Below are 23,446 nucleotides of genomic sequence, written 5' to 3' on the forward strand. Positions count from 1 at the left end.
TGCATAGTTTCTTTTTATACGCTGAAAATTTGATGACAATCGCATATAAATCTCAATTTTGGGAATTACGTTGTTTTATGTGTACCGAATCAACGTTTGATGAACACTAGGCATACACTCATCTTAAATCAAATACTGTGTCAATCAACGTGTAAATATTTTCAATAGTAAACTGGCGAACCACGTTACCTTCAACCGTTAAGAAAAACCCAATCTATCACGGGATCACTTTGTCAGACTCTGTAGCTGAGAACAGATGTTCTCGTATTGTATCACACGTTAGTTGTATGCGTTTCGTAAAAAATTTGAGGAATTGGGTGAAAAACATAGGGTTTTTTGAAAATCCGTTAAAAAAATCACGGTACACTAATAATATTTTGAATTAGTAACCTCAAAAAAAAAACGGGTACAAAGAACAATAACGACATAATACCGACTAATTTGAATAAATAAATATATAGAACAAGTTGATAGTTAAACAACCGTGAAAAGTTTGATGAATTACAATATCTGTAGTCCTATGTTGCAGTTGTGTCTCAGATACCAGCCGCTTTCTTTTTTAATCTACCGAAAAAGTGTTTTAGTATAATTCATTAGAAAACATGAGGAAACTAACAAAGTTTCCAGAAGTAGTTGGTTGGATATTCAGAAAACATAACCTTTGGCGTATTTGATACTGAGTGATATTATTTATTTTTCCCCATGAAAACATTTTGCAGTGACTTTCAAATTTTACTTCATTTTATTATGCAAAAACTAAAACGCAAGATAAGAGATCACTTTGGGAAAGCAGGGACCATTTCGGAAATGAAACAACTTCATCACGAGCGTCATTCGTTGCATAGATCCAGGCACTTGTTTTACTTCAGGCATTCGTGTGAGCTTTTGCTCCTGTACAAAACTTTTCTTTTCCGATCTCTCTCCCTCAACCCATACAGAAGGCTTACTGTATAAAAGCTTGGTTCGGCGACCACAGTTTGGATACTCTTGATCAACAGATTTTTTTCTGGTTTTGTTCATTTTTACAAAGTATTGATATGGTAACAATTCGTTTCTCTGTTTCCCTAGCTCTAGAGGTGACGGAAATCGGCAACTTTTTTAACTGTCAGCTCTTTTTCCGTCACATCGAGTAAACTTTTTCCGCCTAAAAACCTATAGAATCACCTAAGTTCACTAACCTATTGTTTGTTTGAGGACAGCGAAGACAGATATTTTAATATTTACATAAACAAAACGCCAACTTCTTGCTACTTCTACTACTACTACTACTACTACTATTCGAACAGCTGGAGGGCGTTCCCAGGATTCCAGGCTAACTCGTGTGCTCCTTGTCGATTGCAAACGATGGCCTGCACGATTTCGCTTACCGAAAACCGTTTAGAAAATGAGTTTATTATTGATTTCGTTTGATTTGTATATCATCTATTCTGTGTCGGCTTATGTCTTTTTGTTTGTATATTTACGTCCTACTAATTGAACAGTTTCACAGAAACATGTTATTAGTGTAGATTGTTACTCTTTCAGTGTTGCTCTTTTTACATCCTCCTGCATACTCTTGCTTGGCTTTTGTGTAAACTTATCGCGTCCTGTGAACTATTCGCTATCAATCACGTGTCTCGTCAGTACATATATCACAATCAGGTATGCTAGTACGTTGTTTTACAATGAGGGCAATTACGCGGTATACCGTGGCGTCTAATTTTGAGTTCGGTACAGAATTTGAAGCATTTCATTCACCTTAGTAAGGTGGTTGCATCAGGATTAGGAGTTTTGTGTTTTTTCAGTTGTTTTATAGTTAATTTTCTTACTAAGAAAAAGCCACCCACCTACCGAGTTCACCCGGCTACGTTCTGACTACGCCAGGACATAATAAATATTTAAATATTTCATTGAACCATTCAGCTCAAATCATCTAGCTTAACGACTTTCTGGTTGCCGGTGGTATTCCTCATAAATAATTTCAGCACCAAGAATGGTATTACCAAAGTAGCAAATGTAGGGCCTCTTTTCGTTTTGGCTGCATCTAATCCATATGGGCTGCCTTCAGTGGGTTTGAAATAAGTTTGACTTAGCGCGGTTGTTTAGGGCGAAATTTGGACGATGTGTGAAATCCAGTCCACGGTGTTGGCGACGCGGTGGTAAATTCCGGGTTGACCCCGATTGGCACAGGAGTATCCTGCAGACACGATACCTGGAATTGGAATATAGATTTAAACATCTTGCATAAGTAAAGCAGTCATTTAAGAATTTTTCATTGGTTTTAATTTTTATAGCAATTTCTAATACTGCAGCAGCACTATATACAGTCCTTTACTTCCCGGGACGACATAAACAACAAGTCTTTCTAAACCAGACGGTAATTGTTGTTCCAACAAAGCACGTTCGGCTGGTGATGAGAGTGACGTAATCGTTTCAAAACTCTTAAATCAAACTTGAATGTTAATAGCTTTTTTCAGAAAGAATTTGAAAGAAGACAATCAGTCTGCAAACTACTGAAGTAGGGTCGACTGGAAAATGCAATCATGATATAATTGATTGCACTTTTCAGTCGATTGCGTTATTTCTCAAATGATGTCACCATTTGTGAGGTTTTCACGATAGAGTATCCTGTGTACATTTCTGACAGTTTCCCTCTTTGAGTTTACCAAATAATCTTTTGAATGCTGTAATTGTCCGTTTTTCGAATTGCAGCATTCAGTATCACCCGACAACAACAATGCAAATCCTGTATTCAAATGAATTTTCATCATGCAAAGGGTGCCTCTAATAGTTTATTGGCGGGATCAGCCAATCGTTGGGCTGATCTAGGACCCATGGGTGCACGTTACTAAGATACTTGGTTTAACCAACACAAATATCAGGAATCTATAGTTCATTTTCAAGGATTGCGAATCTGTTGCTTTATACAGCGTGCGGTTAAAATGGGAAATTTATAGGAAGAATGGCGGAGGTTAAAAGTACCCACTGCCGTACTTGCCAACGATTTTGCCATGGATCTAATTTCTGTAACATGGACAAAAAATGTCAAATGTCCTATGAAGAGAGTAAAAATTTTCGCTGTGCCAATTGTAACGGCAACCATATGTTAATTTTTTACGAATGCCCTGTCTGTTTAGCCATTGTTGAGGCAAGGCAGGGTAACAAAATTCAATTTCCCAAATCAAAACAAACTTTAAATTCTCAAACCTTACCAGTATTTTTTTACTCCTTTGCATACCCTTTTAACGTATGCACAGGTAACAGGTAGTTCAAACATTATTCCTCCTAATGTAGGTAGTTCTAAAATGCCCGTAATGTGGGGGGTAAACAAAAGACAATAGAAAAAAATACATTTATTACCCCAGCTAATATTGCTACCGAAAATATTTTTTCTAATGTCCCAGGCAGTTGACATTACGGCAAAACTTTCTTTTCTGCAACAGGCAATGTTCGGTCTTATAAACGCCATGCTACAGGCAAAATCCATGTTTGAAGCAATTCAAATTGGAACAAATTTTACTCTCAATATCGTATCAAATTTGAAATTTAACAATGATTTTCAATAAATCAATCAAAATTTTAAATTAGAATGCTCGCTCATTGAAGGCCAATGAGAACGAGTTTTTTCATTTTTTTACGGTGGATAATGTGCAATTTTTAGTAAAACCTTTTTGAAGCCTAACATCAAATATATAATTCCAATTACGTGGTCCCAAGACTATGATAGGATTCAGGGTTCCGGCGGTGGAGTTGCAATTGCTATCCATCGCAGGATCAAACATCGTGCTCTTGAGACGAAAGTTATTGAAATTGTGAGAATTGAAGTTCAAACTGAACTTGGGATTTTATTTATTGCCGCAGCATATTTACCATTCCAATGCACACGCGAGCACAAAACTTATTTTAATTGATTTACAAAAACTCACCAGAAATTGTTGCTCAGGGTACTATTCTATTTTGTCTCCGAATAGTCCATCATGCTTTTTTCTGTAAGAAATCCATCAACCACCGATTTGGTACTAACAGGTTGTCGATCAGAATTCAAAATCTGATAAATTTCCTGTCAGGGCAGGTGTGCTTCAAGGTTTAGTCTTGGGCCCAGTCCTGTACAACATTTTCACTTCAGATCTTCCTGATTTACCTCCAGGATGCACAAAGTCATTGTTCTGCGATGACACAAGCATTTCCGTAAGAGGAAAAACTTTTCGTGTCATATGCATTCTATTGCAGAAAAGTTTAGATATTTTTTCTTCCTACTTTCAAAAGTGGAAAATCTCTCTCAATGCCTCTAAAACTCAAGTGATAATTTTTTCCTCATAAAAATAGGGCTCCTTTCCTCAAGCCAAACAATAATCACGTTGTCAAGATGAATGGGGTTATTTTGTGTTGGTCTGACAAGGTTAAGTACTTGGGACTAATTTACGATAAAAAACCTTCTTTTCAAAGATCACATTGAAAGTGCAAAGTGCACCAAATGTATAAGATTTTTATATCCTCTCATTGACAGGAATTCTAAACTTTGTTTGAAGAATAAACTTTTGATTTATAAACAAATATTTAGACCAGCAATGCTTTATGCTGTACCGATTTGGTCAAGTTGTTGTTTAACAACGAAGAAATCGCTTCAAAGCATTCAGAAAAAAAATCTGAAAAAGGTTTTTGAAACGTCCTCCTTGGTTTGGTACACTTGATTTTTACTCGAAGAATATAACCTCCTCGCGGGTTTGATTCTCGACGCCGCGTTACAAACCCAAACGAAGCGATATCCCGGAGTACAGATTAATAGACGGCCTCCCACTCCTTGGTGGGACCAAGAGTGTTCCGATGTCTACGTGAAACAATCACACGCGTTCAAGGCTTTTCGAAGAAAGAAAAACTCGACGACTTCAACCGGTATTCGGAGCATGATACCAAGCTTAAAAGCTTGATTCGAGCAATGAAACGCGGTTATTGGCGCCGGTTCGTAAACGAAACCTCGAGAGAGACATCGATGAGCACTCTTTGGAGCACAGCCAAGAGAATGCGAAATCGTAATGTAGTCAACGGAAGCGAAGAGTCCTCGAGTCGGTAGATTTTTGACTTTGCCAGGAAGGTATGTCCGGATTCTGTTCCTGTGCAAAACATTACTCGCGATCCGTCTCCAGGCCGCGACGCTTTAGAATCATCTTTTACGATGGCAGAACTTTCAGTGGCCCTCCTGTCCTGCAACAATAATGCGCCTGGGTTAGATAGAATCAAAATGAACTTGTTGAAGAATCTGCCGGCACTGCCAAGAGGCGTTTACTGGAATTGTTCAATAAGTTGCTGGAGCAAAATATTGTATCCCAGGATTGGAGGCAGGTGAAAGTGATCGCCATCCAAAAACCGGGAAAACCAGCTTCCGAACACAACTCGTATAGGCCGATTGCAATGTTATCCTGCATCCGTAAATTGATGGAGTGAATGATACTCCGTCGCCTGGACCATTGGGTCGAATCAAATGGTCTACTATCAAATACCCAATTTGGTTATCGCCGAGCCAAAGGGACGAACGATTGTGTTGCGTTGCTTTCAACAGAAATTCAGCTGGCGTATGCTAGCAAAGAACAAATGGCATCTGTGTTCTTGGACATTAAGGGGGCTTTTGATTCAGTTTCTATTGACATCCTTTCCGGAAAACTTTACCAACAAGGATTTTCTCTAATTTTGAACAATTTGTTGTCAGAAAAACACATGCATTTTTCGCATGGCGAGTTGACAACATTTCGAATTAGCTATATGTGTCTTCCCCAGGGCTCATGCTTAAGCCCCCTCCTTTACAATTTTCATTGAAATGACATTGATGAATGTTTCGCAAATTAATGCACGATAAGACAACTTGCAAACGACAGTGTGGTTTCTATCACAGAAGCCAGAGCTGACGATCTGCAAGGACCGTTGCAGGATACCTTGGACAATTTGTCTGCTTGGGCCGTACAGCTAGGTATCGAATTCTCTGCGGAGAAGACTTAGATAGTAGTTTTTTCTAGAAAGCGTGAGCCAGCTCAGCTCTACTCACAGTTAATGGGTGAAACGATTTCTCAGGTTTTGGTATATAAATATCTTGGCGTCTGGTTCGACTCAAAAGGCACCTGGGGTTGCCATATTAGGTATCTGATAAAAAAATGCCAACAAAGAGTGAATTTTCTGCGGACAATAACCGGATCATGATGGGGAGCCCACCCAGGTGGCCTGATAAGGCTTTACCAAACAACGATATTATCGGTGCTTGAGTACTGGTGTTTTCGCTTCCGCGCCGCAGCGATCACCCATTTAATCAAGCTGGAACGATTGCAATATCGTTGTTTACGTATCGCCTTAAGTTGCATGCATTCAACCCATACGAAGAATTTGGAAGTTTTGGCGGGCGTTCTTCCATTGAAAGACCGCTTTTGGGATCTGACTACCCGTGTTTTCATCAAAAGTGAGGTTTTGAACCCCTTGGTAATTAAAAATTTCGATAAGCTTGTAGAACTTAATTCGCAAACTCGTTTTATGACTGTGTATTTCAAGTAATCGCTTAAACTTATTAGATACTTTTAATTCTACTGTGTTTTTCGTCACATCCATGATAGAAGAACCTCGTGGAATCCCGGATCCCGAAAATATTTTATAATGAATATAAAAACATCAACTGCGACAATGCGTTTTACACTAAGCAATCCTCGCTGAAACCGTCCCACTGGTGACATGAGCTCTTCAAAACCAAAATTAAACCACCTAGCGGTCAGGCTCAGCTTTTCTCATTTAAACTTATTATATGTAAAAATAGATTTACATGAATGCTCAAATCCAATAAAGGTATATTCACTCTTTGGGTTCTAAAATATTGATGTTGTAATTGAATTTTAAAATATGTGTTTAAGAAATAGCGAAATAAAAGAAATGACTCTTAATTTCGAACAATTTAATTACGAGCGATACCAAGAACGTTCAAATAATACGATAACACATTTAAATCATGTTGAGGCCATATATATTGATCAATACGGGTATAGTTTTAAATAGTCTAGGAATTTCCTTTCTTTCCAAAGCTTTTGAACCACATATCAAATTGTTATGAAGTTTGTTATTTGTAAGTTTGAGAGATGACTTGTTCGTATCCCGCATAATCAATAACCATAAACGGATGATAATCCATATGGTTTAACGATACCCCATACAGTCAGGACTATATCCCGAACTAGGTGTTAGGCACGTTTTATGGTTATTGTTTATGCGGGATGGCACTAGTTATGTTCAAATAAGTCAGGTAATCTTTGAGATGATAGACTCTCGTTGTTTTATTAACAATTTAATACCTAACGGGTGCTTAAGTTCGATTATAATCAGATGAAAAGGGAACGTATAGGGCAGCCAAGCTTTGAAACCACGTGTTCAATCATAATTCATCAGTTAACTCTTAACTAGCCTGTTCATCTGATATCAATATTGTTCAAATCGGTTGTGTAGTTTCTAAGACAATGAAGTTTCATGATTTTCACATTTCGATACATTACAAACGAAGTTACAGTCCGATTACAGCAAAATTCAATAGGGTGTTATGAGGCAGCTAGACCTTTCATTTGACACTAATTTTGTGGAAATCGGCTCAACCATCTCAAAGAAAAGTGAGTGAGTTTTTGTAGTCTCCGGAATATGTTTCTTTTCATAGCTGGATTTCACATTTTTAAACATAACAGGCAAAGCAATAATTCATTTGCGAAAAAAATCAATAGGGTCTTATGAGGCAACAAGACCTTCCATATGACACTGATTTTATGAAAATCGGTCCAGCCATCTCTGAGAAACATGAGTGAGATTAAATAGTAGCCCGTTCATTTGAAATTAATTTTGTTCAAATCGGTTGTGCAGTTTCTGAAATATTGATGTTTCGTGATTTTTACATTTTGATACATAACCTCTAAACTAGAAATCAGATTACAATAAAATTCAAAAGGGTCTTATGGGGAACTAGACCTTTCATTTGCAATTAATTTCATTGAAATCGGTTCAGCCATCTCTGAGAAAATCGAGTGAGATTGAGAGAGCGTTACACACACACATACACTCACACACACATACAGAAAATGCTCAGCTCGTCGAACTGAGTCGAGTTATATACGACATTCGGCCCTTTTGAGCACTTTTATACCTTTAGTTTTTTCAGTGATTGCTATACCTTTCTAGGAGAAAGGCAATAGGAGAAAGGCAAAAGAGGGTATTTTTGTGTCTAATTGATTGAATGCAGGGGAAAAATGAGAAAACCATTTGAGTAGTTCATATTAATGGACCACTCGAGCCCAAATCGGTTAAATAAACTCAATGTGCTGAGCCTGTGGTGTGTATCTGTGTGTAGTGTATATTAGGGGTCATACATATTCCACGTGAACAGATTGTCCCCTCCACCTCCGTGTACAATATAATTCTAACCGACGAAAAGGGTACGTTTGTTCCCTAATGAAATTCAGCCAGTTGATTAAAGGCTATTCAAAAATTACGGTGCGTGTGTGCACGTACTACCTGTGAACTAGGAATACTGACTGTCCAAAACATACGCACACCGCAGGCTCAGTATATTGCGTTAATTTGATACCGGCCGCGCGTCATGCGTTGAACTGTTCCGAGCTCGATTTCGAAAAGTGATCTCAATGGCAAGGTAAACTTAATGCTCACCTGATTTTTTCAAATGTATTTTAAAGCATTTTTTCTCAGCTTTCCGCTTACTCAAAAATACGTTTTTTTTTGATAAAATCCAAGATGGCGGCCAATTTTTTTCTACTTGAAATGAAAGCTCTATCATTCTTCTCTAAAAACAATGTGTTTGTTGAAGGGGGTTCAAGAGAAAAATAATAAAAATATCAAGAATTGCTAAAAAATCAATTTTTGTAAAAACCGTTTAACCGATTTGTACCCGAGGGGTCCATCAATATGAACCAACCTAAGTGGTTTTCTCATTTTTTTACTATTTTCAATCATTTACACAAAGATATCCTTTTTCAAAGACCTCATGTCACGTGATCGTGTCGTGATCGTTTTAGATTTGACTGTGAAATATTGATTTTATGTACCCAGTGTCTTCAGCAAGTTTATTCCATATAACAAGGCCTTTCTTTTGGCGTTTTCGGTTTTTTGATCAATCCCCCTAGTAGTTAGATAAAAAAATTATTTTTTCTAATTTTCAAAATACCCGATTGCTTTCTTCAGCAAAGTTGTAGGAAAATCTATAAGACGAAATAGAGTTTTACGAGGAGCAGTCCTCAAAATTAGTTTTTTGTCAATAACTTTTTCTGTAGTCGTCAAAACAGTTCAAGATGTTCTAAGATTTCGTTCATTCTGCTAAACCTCGCATTTTTGTAGAATATATTGGTTTGATATTTTCACTTGTTGTGAAGATATTTCTAGTTTTTTGCTGAAAATAGCCATATTTTGAGTCCATATTTCTCCGACGGTTGCAGATAGTAGCAAACCAACCTGTATGCATTTGAAAGTTTGTCAAAAGAATTGCATTACTCAAACGAGTTCCACTGTTTCTAGTTGTATCCAACCGAGTACAGAATGAAAGTTATGACGTATATACAGTTATGACGTATAAAGTTGAAGTATTTAGTGAAAAAAAAAATATTTTATACTTTATGTTTTCAGTTTATAATGATTTGCTTCCGATGATTCCAAAACTTCTTCTGTTTTAGTTAAATCTAACAAATATAAAGCATCAGTTGATAAGCTTTGCTCAGTTTTACAAATGAAGCTACGTTTGCTAGAAATAAGTGGATCCGATAGCTCCAGAAAGCGGTGAAAAATATCGGTGTTTGTAGCCACCCGCGAAATTTTACGGGAATGATGTTCACGTGTTTCCCGTATAATTTTGTTCAATGCTTCCTGTGCTTCTTCCGAGAGCTGTCCTGTCGGAACCAGAAAGTGGTCAGCAATCTGTGCACCGTGAATCAGTATTTTGTGTACTGACGCAGGTAGATAGTACCATAGATATAACTCCACTAATTTTCGCGCCGTGTCGATGCAATATCTATCGAATTTTTCAGTGTTCAACTTTCTACCAGAAGCAACAGCTTGAAGGATGGCTCCACAACGCTTCGGTACATTTATATCAAGTCCTGTGGAAAAAATACCGGATTATAAATGCAAGCAAATAATTTGCAAGCTTCGAAGAAATATGGACTCGAAATATGGCTATTTTCAGAAAAAAACTAGAAATATTTTTACAACAAGTGAAAATATCAAAGCAATATATTCTACAAAAATGCGAGGTTTAGCAGAATAAACAAAATCTTAGAACATTTTGAATTGTTTCGACGATTACAGAAAAAGTTATGGACAAAAAACTCATTTTGAGGGGTATTTTCCTTTCATTCAGTACTCGGTTGGATACAACTGGAAACAGTTGAACTCTTATAAGTAATGCGATTCTTTTGACAAAATTTCAAATGCATACAGTCTGGTTTGCTACTATCTGCAACCTTCGGAGAAATATGGACTCAAAATATGGCTATTTCCAGCAAAAAACTAGAAATATCTTCACAGCAAATGAAAATATCAAACCAATATATTCTACAAAAATGCGAGGCTTAGCAGAATGAACGAAATCTTAGAACATGTTGAACTGTTTTGACGATTACAGAAAAAGTTATGAACAAAAAATTAATTTCGAGAACTGTTCCTCGTGAAACTCTATTTCGTCATATCAGACGTACAGATAGAAGATTACAGTATTCAGCAATTCATTTTCTTATAGGTTTTCCTAGAACTTTGCTGAAGAAAGCAATCGAGTATTTTGAAAATTAGAAAAAATAATTTTTTTATCTAACTACTAGGGGGATTGATCAAAAAACCGAAAACGCCAAAAGAAAGACCTTGTTATTTGGAATAAACTTGCTGCAGATACTGGGTACATAAAATCAATATTTCACAGTCAAATCTAAAACTATCACGATTTTTCGAGTTTAGACCACTGTGCAGTGGGACGGTTTCAGCGAGAACTGCTCACTGATGGATCACTTCTCAATGGGTCCACTGGCTTTGGTATCTTCAATAACAATTTAACCGTCTTCTTTAAGCTCGATAATCCTGCTTCTGCTTACGTCGAAGATTTGGCTGCAATTCAGTATACCATAGGGATTAACGAAAAAATGCCTAAGGGCCATTATTTCATCTTAACGGAAGTCTAATTTCTATTGAGGCTCTCCGATCGATTAAAAATAAAAAAATACTCACCATACTTTCTGAGGAAAATACGGGAACATTTGAGTGCTTTATCCGAAAAATCTTCTCAGATTACCTTAGTGTGGGTCCCTTCTCATTGTTCCATTCCGGGCAATGAGGAAGTGGACACTTTGGCTAAGGTGGGCGCAACAAACGGTGATATTTACGATAGACCAATTGCCTACAATGAGTTTTTACAAATTTCACGTCAGAGTACGCTTCTCAACTGGCAGACCTTTTGGGATAAGGGAGAACTGGGAAGGTGGCTACACAGCATCATCCCACAGGTATCTACAAAGCCTTGGTTTCAGGGGTTGGATGTAGGACGAGACTTCATTCGCGTGATGTCTCGGATTATGTCCAACCACTACGGGTTAGACGCAAACCTACTGCGTATTGGGCTCACTAGTAGTAATCCTGACATTGATCCCGTAGTATGGGTATGTGCTGAATTCCGTGGCGCCAGATCCCTACTTTTGGAAACCCTCAGGGCCCGAGGAATACAGTCCAATGTCCCGGTTCGTGATATCTTGGCCCAGCGGAGCACTACATACATTATGTTGATCTACGGCTATTTGAAAAGCATAAGTGTACCCATTTAAGAATCCCAACAATTTGAACCATCGAAAAAAAAACCATGCTAGTTTTAATCCTAGATTAAGTTTGGGCTCGTAGTCGGCAGCGAGGATAAAAAAATTTCTTTTAGTCTATAAGTTACTCTAGAAATAAGATTAAGTTGGCTCCGTTAAACATTGTATGTATCGTGCCGTGTCAAATAAACATATTGTTAAAAAACCCTATTAAAAAAAAAGAATAGCTAAAATACCCGAACACGTTACTTTACTTTGAACATCCGAAAAAAAAAAAATCACGAAAATAATTATTTTTCGACTTTCCAGAGTAGGCTCCTTCCTTAAAGTCGTTTTTCAAATTCAAATATATTTTCTTCTTCATTTTTATTTTTTTTTTTTAGTTTAAAATAAAACTTCCGTACAATTCATTCCTACTCACCTATCAGAAACCATCGTCCGCTCTTCTCGTGCATCAGCGGCCCACCAGAGTCGCCCTGGCACGAGTCCTTCCCACCGCCTCGGTACCCGGCGCACAGCATCTCCGGGTAGATGACCACGTTGATTCCGTTCGAACGGTGCCACCTTTCGCAAACTCTGTCAACGAGCGGAAAAGCATTAACCGTGCCCAAAACACAGAAGCGGTTGCCAATTGCCTGCAGTTTTGCGTGTCTTTCACTAGAGAAAAACTCACCTGTTATCCAGCACAGGAACGTCGACTGCTTGTAGCGTTTTCGGTCGCAACCGCGAGCCCGGATTTAGTGCACCCCAGCCGGCGGCCCAGCCGAATTTGCCTAGAAAATCTTCGTTCTTCTCCGGTAGACAGATGGGTGCTGCGGGATGGTTTTTGGGGAGTGTTTCGGTTTTTTTTTTTATTCGAGCGAGGGTGTAGGTGCGTGAAAAACAATAGATTCGACAACGGGTAGGGAGTAGATAGTAGGCCCGAAGAGGATATCGATTTCCACCGAGAAAAGGAAGGTTTGAGAAATATTCACACCAGACAAAAAATGTACAAAAATAAAAAAAAAAAAACAAGAGACAGTACATTGCAACGCAAGGCATAATACCAGTGCACTGTGGCGGTTGTTTTCGTTTCGTTTTTTGGTAAATGCATTGACGAGCTTTTCGCACCAAGTTATCGCTATAAGCGAGTGTCCGCGAAACAAAGATAACAAAGCAAAACGATCGCGCATCCCGGCTTCCCCGTTTTTGTTTCGGAAAAGTAATATTTAACTACTCAAAAATAACAAATAAGTTCTAGCAGTTTTTGAAAACAAGGGAAACCGGGTTTTCGCGGGTGAATCTTACCGATATGTGGCATAAAGTGCACGGTTCGTTCCAGCGTGAGCACCGCCACGTCGAAGCGGTCTGCCTGCGGGGTGAACTTGAAGTATGGATGAACGTTGATCGAGCGCACCCCGAACGTATAGGCCGGTAGGGGTTCGACGGCCGAGTTGATCACGTAGTCCCCCAGGGTCACGTGCACCTGACGCGGTGTCGCCCGGGCAACGCAGTGCCCGGCCGTAACCACGTGGCGCCGTGATATCAGCGAACCCCCGCATCTGGAAAGCATAGATCTGTGTTTTAGGAAGAATAGATTGTGTGCGGGACAGAGGGACAGAGTAGCGGTTTCAGAAGAAGAGAAGAAGGAATGATACAGTGGGTTTGGAACAAAAACAGGAAGTCCGTTCAGTGTCGCAGTCCCGGCACAATGTGGCATTGATTGCGAGAGGTCGTGGTAATGGGCCGTGTCGGTTCCCGAGAGGAGAAGGATGAAACAATAATTAGCATCACGGTGAATGTTACCGAAAGACCACCAGGTGCCGAACGTGAAGGATTTCAAGGCAAAATGCCGTGCATGTTAAGCATTAGACAGTGTGTTGCAAGACGTCGTTCGAAGAGGGGAGCGGGCGATGGAAAACGAGATGGAAAGAAACAAGAGAAACATGTTAGTGGATTAGTTAACGATTAGTAGCGAATTAATTGTAAGTAATTACTACATTACACAGACTACACAAGCGAAACTGACAGACTGAGTTGCAAGTTGAAACTGGTAGCAACAACAGCCGAGTTTAGTCCGATTATAAATGTGATGGTCGGATCAGTGCGATTGGGCAGCGGGCGTTCTTTCCCTCCCTTGAACTTCAATTTGTATGTTGAGCGACACCAGCTGCTTCTTGGCTTTTTCCGGTAGGTTAATGTTGTGATTGATCGTTAAAGGTTTGCTCGGAGGAAAACAATCAAGAAAGTAAGTGGAGTCTAATGGAAGTGGTAAACATACTACCACTAGAATGTTTTATCTACTAAATTAGCTTTGGAAAAACTCGAGTAAACGACTTTCTTCATTTCTATAACGTTTCAGCACTAATCTATGTTATATCTGAGCGTAGACAAATGAAATCGAAATATGATTCATATTTGTCGCAAAATCATTATAAAATTTTATCATGAAATGAATGATTTAACTTCAAATCAACAATCAAGTGAGATGCATACTCCACCAGAGTTGGTCACGTAGAAGTGTTAAAATACTGCATATGAATTGTTAGAGGGTTACAAAGCAAGGTCCTTTGAAAAAAATCCAAACTCTTCCAACGCTCATGCTTTTTTCTGTGAAAATATAGTTGGTTAGTAACTGTAATTAGTCTACTGAGTGTGAGAGATAAATCCGCAGTTATTCGTCAAAACAAATGTCTAATTTTATACAGAAATATACAAATGTATAAACTCTGTAGACAGGTACAGCTCCAAGATGCCTAAACTCGCGTCCGTGCAAGCCAGTGTCTCCAACATTGCAAACTTGGCAATAAGGTATCTAGTGGTATTTGTTTGCGCAAGAATCCACGAAACGTGAATTATCCGCACAAAACCGATTCATGTCGCCCGGAATGCCCCCACCTGTCCAAGCCGTCACTGTTTCACAGTCTCGTCGTTACATTATGGAGTCCCCATTTGTTCGCGCTAGTACCTAAATATATGCATGTACGGTTTTTGATGTGTACAGGTATGTGTGTAAGTGTGTGCCGTGTGTGCGATGGTTCATAGCTACCGTTTCGTAATGATACAAAAATGCGTGTCATAGGAGTGAAAACGCCGGCCCATTTCTGGACACACAGCGACTTTTGTTTTCGGATTGATTGTTCGTTTTGTTTGTTTGCTTCGGCTTAACCGCAAATCGGCGGCCGTATTGCACGTTACCTCGATGAGCCTATTCGAATGTAGGCTTGCCAGGGGAACGACCCGAAACCGGCATCGTCACCGCCGACAATCCGTCGCTGAGCCGTCTGTTTCGCTAGCGAGATACCGCAGCCTAGAAGAAATGGGAAAGAATAAAAGAAGAGAAAAAGAAGAGATTGTAAACGGTAAGTTTTCGGCCTAGAGGGCGCAAACAATAGCAGAATGTTTTGATTGTGTCCATAAGTTGTTTTGGGTGGATAAACAAGCGAATGAAAGCTTTAAACAAACAATGAGCAAGCAGTTGTTAGATACAGTGAAAAAGCATTATTTGTTAGTACTAGTTCAGTGATAGTACTTATGTAAAGAAATGTTCCTGGCAGTGATTTTATTTAGCATGCCAAAGATTCTAATAAATTAGTTCAGCTCCAGCTAAAGTCAATTTGGTTGTGATCCTTGATTGCCTGTTGAATGACTGACTTCTTTGTCGATTTGAAAATATTTTAAATATAAAGACATTAGAACTTACAAAGATATAGTCGCGTATTTACAGTGTTGAATTTGAAACGGTATTATAAAAGAGGACTAAACTTACTTACATAATTGAAAAACAGAACGACACAGTAAGTACGTACCAGGTAATGTATTTGTGCTTCAACTAGATCCTTTGATGGTTTCGAAATGATTTCTGCCTTTCGGTACTAATATTTTCAAGGACAGTTAAACAACAGAACGATCAGTGAACGTAACCGGTATGAATTCGCGAAATGTAGGACACGGAACCAAATTGACTTAAATCTAGCATTGTGGATTTCTTGTGTGCAGCATTTCACCGGGTACGGGTCATCAATCAACAAATCTTCCAAATTAGCGTTAGCTGTAAAAAAGAGCTTCAGAGTTAAGTTTTACGCTTACCAAATACAAACGGTGTGGGGTTATTTTGAACTCGATGTGTTGTTTCTTATCTGTTTTTGCGTAACTGGCAATGAAGAATGAGTTGCCAACAACGAGGCGAGTTTTCAATCGAGGTTATGTTAGGCTTTTCATTCGATTTATTTAAACTAATTAAAATCAGTTTGTTCATCAGACCAGTTTGCTTTTGTTGCTTATAGCATTATTCGCTGTCAAGACTATAGTAACGGCTTAGAGTGCACTTGCGTTGAGTCTTCGAAGCAGGATATTGGGTGCAGGAAAGTTGATCAAAAAATATCACTAATGAAGAGTGATAGCAGAAATTTTATTTTTTGTGACTACAATGTTCAACACATTTTTCATAGAAGTTCAACTGAATTTCCTATGCAAATTCATTATCAAACAAATCAACAAATGTTCACCATTGTTGCCCAGTGATTTTAGTATATACCATGACTTTTTGTGTACACCCTGAAAAGTGGCTTTATGAGAAGTAAAAAATTCCTAATTGCGAAAACAAACGTTCCGCAAGAGAGAACAAAAGATGGCGGCAAAAAAATCATGAATAAAGTGAATAATAATTCCATTTAGCGTATAAAGGATGAGGGATGAAAAATGATTAACGATCCCGCATAATCAATAACCATAAAACTTGCTTAACAACTAGTTCGGGATATAGTCACAACTGTGTGGGTTATCGTTAAACAATCTGCATTATCATCCGTTTATTGTTTAATAATTATGCGGGATCAATGAAGAATCATAGATAAGGGGCATACTTAAAATACAGAGTATTCATGGGGGAGGGTGGGGGCCAATATCGTTTTATGACAAGTTGAGACAATCGACGTAGCATTATTTTTAAAGACCTAGTTTTTTTGCAGAAAAAATTTGCACTAAAAATACACTTAAACATCACATTGCATTGTCGTTTCTTTTCAGAAAATCACCAGCGTGCATGAAAATATCTTTCACTGCGAAAACAACTGCTCTCAAACTGGTGGGCAAAGCGACGCACTTGCTTGAAGAGAGTAGCGGATCGTTTGTATCTGTGGAGCTTCAAAAAATACTGCGGTGTAATTTTAAATAGCTCTTCAGAAAGCTCATGAACTGGTGTAAGGTTTCTTACACGAAAGGACATTACGAATAAAAACTTCACAACAGACCTCACTGCAGTGGTTTTACAGTGTGTCTCTTACACCTCGTTCAAACTACACTGGATATCACCTGATATCAGGCGATTCGTGCTATGAAGACCATATTAACATTCATATCACCCCATATCCCATACAATAGAGCTGTCATCGGATATCACCTCGGCTATCATGTTCGAAAACCAATAAAAACCAGATTTGCAGCAGTTGACAACACGACCAAAAGACATTTGACGCAACCCTATAATTTTCACAATTCGTGTTGCATGCGAAGAAAAAGGAAAGAAATATTTTTGCTTTTGTCATCCCGAACATTTTGACAATTGCATATGAGAGCGTTGATGCGAGCCCACTAGAAGCGAATTTCTATATTCCACGGAGTCGGTGGAAATCTACGTAGGAATAGAGAAGTGATATTGCGATTTAAGATACAAGAAATAGATGCTAGATAGCCTCAGGTGAGCTCTGCGAATGAATAAATTCGCTATACCTGACATCTCTATCCTAATTGCTTTACTCTTGTTGTCTTGTTTCTGCTGTGACCTGTTTTTGTTTGTCTTCTCTTTCCAATTACCAAAGCAAATATCAAACCATATCATCTCACTGTAGTGTTAACATCCGAAGTGATAGTCGATATCATCTGGAGATATCAGGTGATATGCGGCGTAGTCTGAATAAGGCATTAAGCATATATCAAGTGAGGGAAGCATCTTAGTAGAAAAATAGATTCCGTTACTAGCTTTGCATCTTGATACTGGAAAAAAATCTAGACCTCCGTCACACAAGTATTTAAATGCTTTCAAATCTATCTTTTAGGAGTGCGCACGGTGTGTTCTAACTAGAGTTATTCAGCACTTTTATTTCGCTAAGCTGTGGTATAACCTAGTCTACATTTTCATACGTATAAGAATATTTCAATTCCATGTCTGCACTCCTATATATTATATCATACAAACTCGCATTTGATGCACAAAAACAGCATAAAGACTGGAACGCGCAAAAATTGGTCAACTTCAAATTGGTGTATTTCTGTTAAAAATGCATTTAAAAAAACATGAAAGGTTGCATTTGGAAGTTGAGTGTGTATACAATGGTTGCTAAAATGAGTTTTCACCGGTTGCTCTCCAGTTTTCAAAATGGCGTCCAAGCAAGAGGAACAGCGTCTAAAAATTTTGCTCGCGCCGCAAGAGAATCCGACGTTCTCGCACGCCAAATTGGCAAAATTGCTGGATGTGGCCGAATCGACCGTAATATATATTTTAGAAACGTTCGGGGAGCGTCTGTCGACCGCCAGGAAGCCTGGAAACGGCGGCAATCGTAATTCGGACGTGGCAGCGACGATGAAGAAGGTGGTAGCGAATTATAAGCGGAATCTTAACTTCTACATCAAATACGTCACTGGCAATCTCATTGTCTCCCATATTAGTGTGCAGCGGGCCAAGAAACGAGCCGGGTTGTCGACGTTTGAGACGGTGAAGGTGGCGAACCCAGATTACGAATAAAACACCTCGGCGAAGCGGTGGTCCGGAAAACTGTTATCTGCTTACAAAGTTACACCATGGGTGTCGAAACTTATGTGAAGGCTGATTTCAAGCAGCTTCCGGGACAGGAATTTTATACCGTACCATGAAGAAGAAAGGTGGCCTGAATTTTTAAAACCATCAAACTATCGAAGTTCCCGAAAAAATACCTCGTCTGGCAGGCCATATGTACGTGTCGTCTAAAAGGCGGCATTTCCATCAGTACGAAACTGTCAATCAAGAGATCTACGTCCAGAAGTGCCTGGAAAACCAGCTGCTACCATTCCTAAAGCAACATAACAGGGTTTTGCTGTTCTGGTCGGACTTGGCAAGCTGCCACTATGGGAAAAAGGCGATCGAGTGGTACGATGCGCACAACGTGGTTGTAGTACCCTAAGACCAGAACCCTCCTAACAGCCCAGATTTCCGCTCTATCGAACAGTATTGAGACTTGGTCAAACGGAATATTAAAAAAAACTAATAAATCCATCGAAAACGAGCAGCAGAATAAATCTAACTGGCGTTTGGCGTCGGATAAGGTCGATAAGACCACTGTACAAAATTTAATCAAAGGGGTTAAGCGGATGGGACGGCAGTTTGGATTTGGCAAACCAAAATAATAAACGAACATTTTTTCCTTTAAACATGTGAGTTGAACTATCAAAATAAAAATAGGAAGATTTTTGTATTTCGAATTTGACTGAAGGAAACGATTTTTTTGTCGACCAATTTTTGCGCGTTCCAGTCTTTATGCGTACTATTTTGGAGGAGATATACCTACTGAGGAATAGTGGTATGCAATTCATCGATTTACGTATTTATATAAAATAATTTCCGATTGAAAGCGATTTGTTTGACACTTTCTTACAATTCCAAGCCCTCAATCGTAAATCGGTTAGACTGCACCATGATATACAATTAAAACTGAGTTTCTGCGCATGATAATAAGCGTTGTACGATTTGTGGTTGACTGGGAAGCAGCAAGTGTATAAATTTATCTGCGGACGGCAGGAACACAGCACAAGGCAAACAAATTCTTTTCGTAGGATGCAAAAAATTATTACACGCAGCTCTCATGCTGGGCAAGAAGCAGAGATGCCAGAACTGTTTCGATAAAAATCGTAGATTCTACGGATTTCTACGGATTTCTCCTGATTTCCCCTGATTCCCCCCTCTTCACGGATTTCCCATATAAATGTTAATCCGTAGAAGTGAACAAATCCGTAGATCTACGGATAAATTCGTAGATCTGGCAAGCCTGGCAAGAAGTGAGCGATGAATTTCCACTCTGATCTCTACAGATATTGAGGAGCATAACGAGCCCGCTTCTAGCACATAAACAGTCGCTTGCATTTCGAAGCATACAATCCGTTTCTGTTTCCGCGTTCCTTTGAATAGAAGAGAAATGCAAAATATTGCGTGTGATGAGTAGGACCGATGAATGGAGAGCGATTCGAAATAGAGGATGAATGCATAAAGGAATTATGAGTGATAAGAGATGGAATAATTAGGGAAGGAGAAATAAAAATTGAAAAGATCAACTTGGAGAACAAGAAGCGAGGAGTGACAAAAAAGAGTTAAGAAACGAGAGAGATGAACGAGAGACAAAGAGAAGAGGGATAAACAATGCTTTGGGTGGAATGATAAAGGGCGCTAAATAAGATAACGTATGGGGGCGAAATGATGACAGATGAATGAGTGAGAGATTTGATATTAAAGATGAAGAATGCGCAATATGGAACGAGGAATGAAAAATGATCTATCAGTGATCAAGGAGGAAAGATTGGAAATGGGGAATGAGTTTTGTGGAATTGATGTAGCAGAAATAGTGTGGGATTCTTGAATAATAATTTAGCAATTCGGGAAGTTTGTGGGGAAGGGGATAACATGCCATTTATTAGAGACGAGAGATACAAAACGATGAAGAATGCTAAATAGGGTAGGCAAGTTAATTATACAAACTTTGGTGTTGGAATTGTGGGATGAGGGATTAAAAATTAGGGATTGAAATTGTGGGATAAGGGATTAAAAAATTAATAATGAGCAGTGAACGAAGAGAAATGACTCAAAACGCTGACGAGTGAGAGATTGAAAAATTGATGATTAGGGATTAAACAGAGATTGAGGATGAGGGAGAAACGGTGGAGAATGAATGATGAGGAATAAATGATTAGAGATTTGTGATATGGTATCAAAAAGTAGAGTTAGGAGAAGAGAAATGAGAGATTGAGAATGAAGAACGAGGGATGAGGAATGAGAGTAAAATTAAGTATGAGGAAGGAACGATAAGGAATGAACGATGAGAACTAACTGATGAGAAATGAACAATAAGAAATGAATTATGAGGAATAAACGATACGTAATAAACGATTAGAAATGAGCGATGAGGAATGAACGATCAGGGATTGGGGATATGGGATTAGAAGGCAAGGATAGGAGAAGAGAAATGACAGATTGAGATTGAAGCATGAGGGTTGAGGGATGAGAGCAAAATTAATAATGTGCAAGGAACGAGAAGGAATGAACGATGAGAAATGAATGATGATGAATGAACGATGAGGAATAACGATTACGAATGAATGATGAGAAATGAACGATTACGAATGAACGATGAGTAATAAACGATTAGAGATTGAGGATATGAAATTAGAAAGTAGGGATTGGAGAAGATGAAAGAGAGATACAGGATGAAGAATGAGGGATGACGGATAAGAGAAATTAAAGGATAAGTGAGAAACAACGAGGAATGAACGATTAGGGATTTGGAATCTAAGATTAGAAAGTAAGGATTGGAGAAAAGGAATGAGAGATTGATAATGAAAAATGAGTGATGAGGGATGAGAGTAAAGCTAAGGCACGATAAGGAATGAACGATGAAAAATAAATGATTAAAAATAGACGATAAAGAATGAACGACGAGGAATGAAAGATTAGAGATTAAGAGCATGAAATCAGAAAGTAGGGATTGGGAAAGAGGAATGAGGGATTTAGAATAAAGATTGAGGGATGAGGGATGAGAGAAATTTAAGAATGACGAAGGAACGATAAGGAATGAACGAAGAGGCATGACCGATGTGGTGTAAACGATGAACGGTGGGGAATGAACGATGAGGAATGAACGATGCAAAATGAATGATGAGCAATTACCGATGAGGAATAAGCGATGATGAGTTGACGATTACGTATGAACCATGAGGAGTGAGCGATTGAGTATTGGGGATATAGGGTTAAAAAGAATTTGAAAAAAGTAATGAGGGATTGTGAACGAATAATGAAGGATGGGAGATGCGAGTAAAATTAATGATATGAAATAAACAATAAAAAATGAACGATGCGGAATTAATAATGAGGAATGCACTATGAGAATGAACTATGAGGAATAAATAGATAAGAGATGAGTATGTAGGGAGGAAGGATAAAGGATGAGGGATGAGGGATGAGGGATGAGGGATGAGGGATGAGGGATGAGGGATGAGGGATGAGGGATGAGGGATGAGGGATGATGGATGAGGGATGAGGGATGAGGGATGAGGGATGGGGGATGAGGGATGAGGGATGAGGGATGAGGGATGAGGGATGGGGGATGAGGGATGAGGGATGAGGGATGAGGGATGAGGGATGAGGGATGAGGGATGAGGGATGAGGGATGAGGGATAAGGAATGAGGGATGAGGGATGAGGGATGAGGGATGAGGGATGAGGGATGAGGGATGAGGTATGAGGGATGAGGGATGAGGGCTGAGGGATGAGGGATGAGGAATGAGGGATGAGGGATGAGGGATGAGGGATGAGGGATGAGGGATGAGGGATGAGGGATGAGGGATGAGGTATGAGGGATAAGGGATGAGGGATGAGGAATGAGGGATGAGGGATGAGGGATGAGGGAAGAGGGATGAGGGATGAGGGACGAGGGATGAGGGATGGGGGATGAGGGATGAGGGATGAGGGATGAGGGATGAGGGATTAGGGATGAGGGATGAGGGATCAGGGATGAGGGATGAAAGATGAGGGATAAGGGATGAGAGATGAAGGATGATAGATGAGAAATAAGGAATGAGGAATGTGAAATGAGAAAAAAAGATGGATGAGGAATAAGGAATGAGAAACGAAGGATAGCGAATGAGGAATGAGGCATGAAGAGTTAGGAATGAGTAAAAAGGAATTAGAAACAAGGAATAAGGAATGAGGAATAAGGAATAAGGTATGGGGAATAAGGAATGTGGAAAGAGGAATGAAAAATGATAAATGAGAAATGAATATGAATTAGGGATGAGGGATGAGGGATGAGGGATGAGGGATGAGGTATGAGGGATGAGGGATGAGGGCTGAGGGATGAGGGATGAGGAATGAGGGATGAGGGATGAGGGATGAGGGATGAGGGATGAGGGATGAGGGTTGAGGGATGAGGGATGAGGTATGAGGGATAAGGGATGAGGGATGAGGAATGAGGGATGAGGGATGAGGGATGAGGGAAGAGGGATGAGGGATGAGGGATGAGGGATGAGGGATGGGGGATGAGGGATGAGGGATGAGGGATGAGGGATGAGGGATTAGGGATGAGGGATGAGGGATCAGGGATGAGGGATGAAAGATGAGGGATAAGGGATGAGAGATGAAGGATGATAGATGAGAAATAAGGAATGAGGAATGTGAAATGAGAAAAAAAGATGGATGAGGGATAAGGAATGAGAAACGAAGGATAGCGAATGAGGAATGAGGCATGAAGAGTTAGGAATGAGTAAAAAGGAATTAGAAACAAGGAATAAGGAATGAGGAATAAGGAATAAGGTATGGGGAATAAGGAATGTGGAAAGAGGAATGAAAAATGATAAATGAGAAATGAATATGAATATTGAATGAGGAGTGAGGGATGAGGAATTAGGAATGCGAAATAAGGATTAAGTAATAAAAAATGATGGATG

The 23,446-nt window shown here is 39.2% G+C and overlaps 1 protein-coding gene across 11 annotated transcripts in view; it reads right to left on the minus strand.

Annotated features, from left to right (window-relative positions):
* Positions 1–833: 833 nt before the first annotated feature.
* LOC129730188 (uncharacterized) overlaps positions 834–23,446 on the minus strand; it is a 112,994-nt gene continuing 90,381 nt past the window's right edge. For 9 of the 11 annotated variants that reach the window (XM_055689327.1, XM_055689326.1, XM_055689325.1 and 6 more), the window contains 5 exons: positions 14,964–15,075; positions 13,074–13,327; positions 12,460–12,598; positions 12,208–12,362; positions 834–2,191 (listed from right to left, as the gene is read on the minus strand). In XM_055689327.1, coding sequence (XP_055545302.1) covers positions 2,082–2,191; positions 12,208–12,362; positions 12,460–12,598; positions 13,074–13,327; positions 14,964–15,075 — 770 coding nt within the window. In that variant the 3' untranslated portion in view covers positions 834–2,081. Of the gene's footprint in view, positions 2,192–12,207; positions 12,363–12,459; positions 12,599–13,073; positions 13,343–14,963; positions 15,076–23,446 lie in introns of all 11 variants that reach the window. The other 2 variants (XM_055689331.1, XM_055689329.1) reach the window with 1 other exon arrangement.

Source organism: Wyeomyia smithii, chromosome 3, assembly GCF_029784165.1.
Source record: "Wyeomyia smithii strain HCP4-BCI-WySm-NY-G18 chromosome 3, ASM2978416v1, whole genome shotgun sequence".
In the NCBI taxonomy this organism is placed as follows: domain Eukaryota; kingdom Metazoa; phylum Arthropoda; class Insecta; order Diptera; family Culicidae; genus Wyeomyia; species Wyeomyia smithii.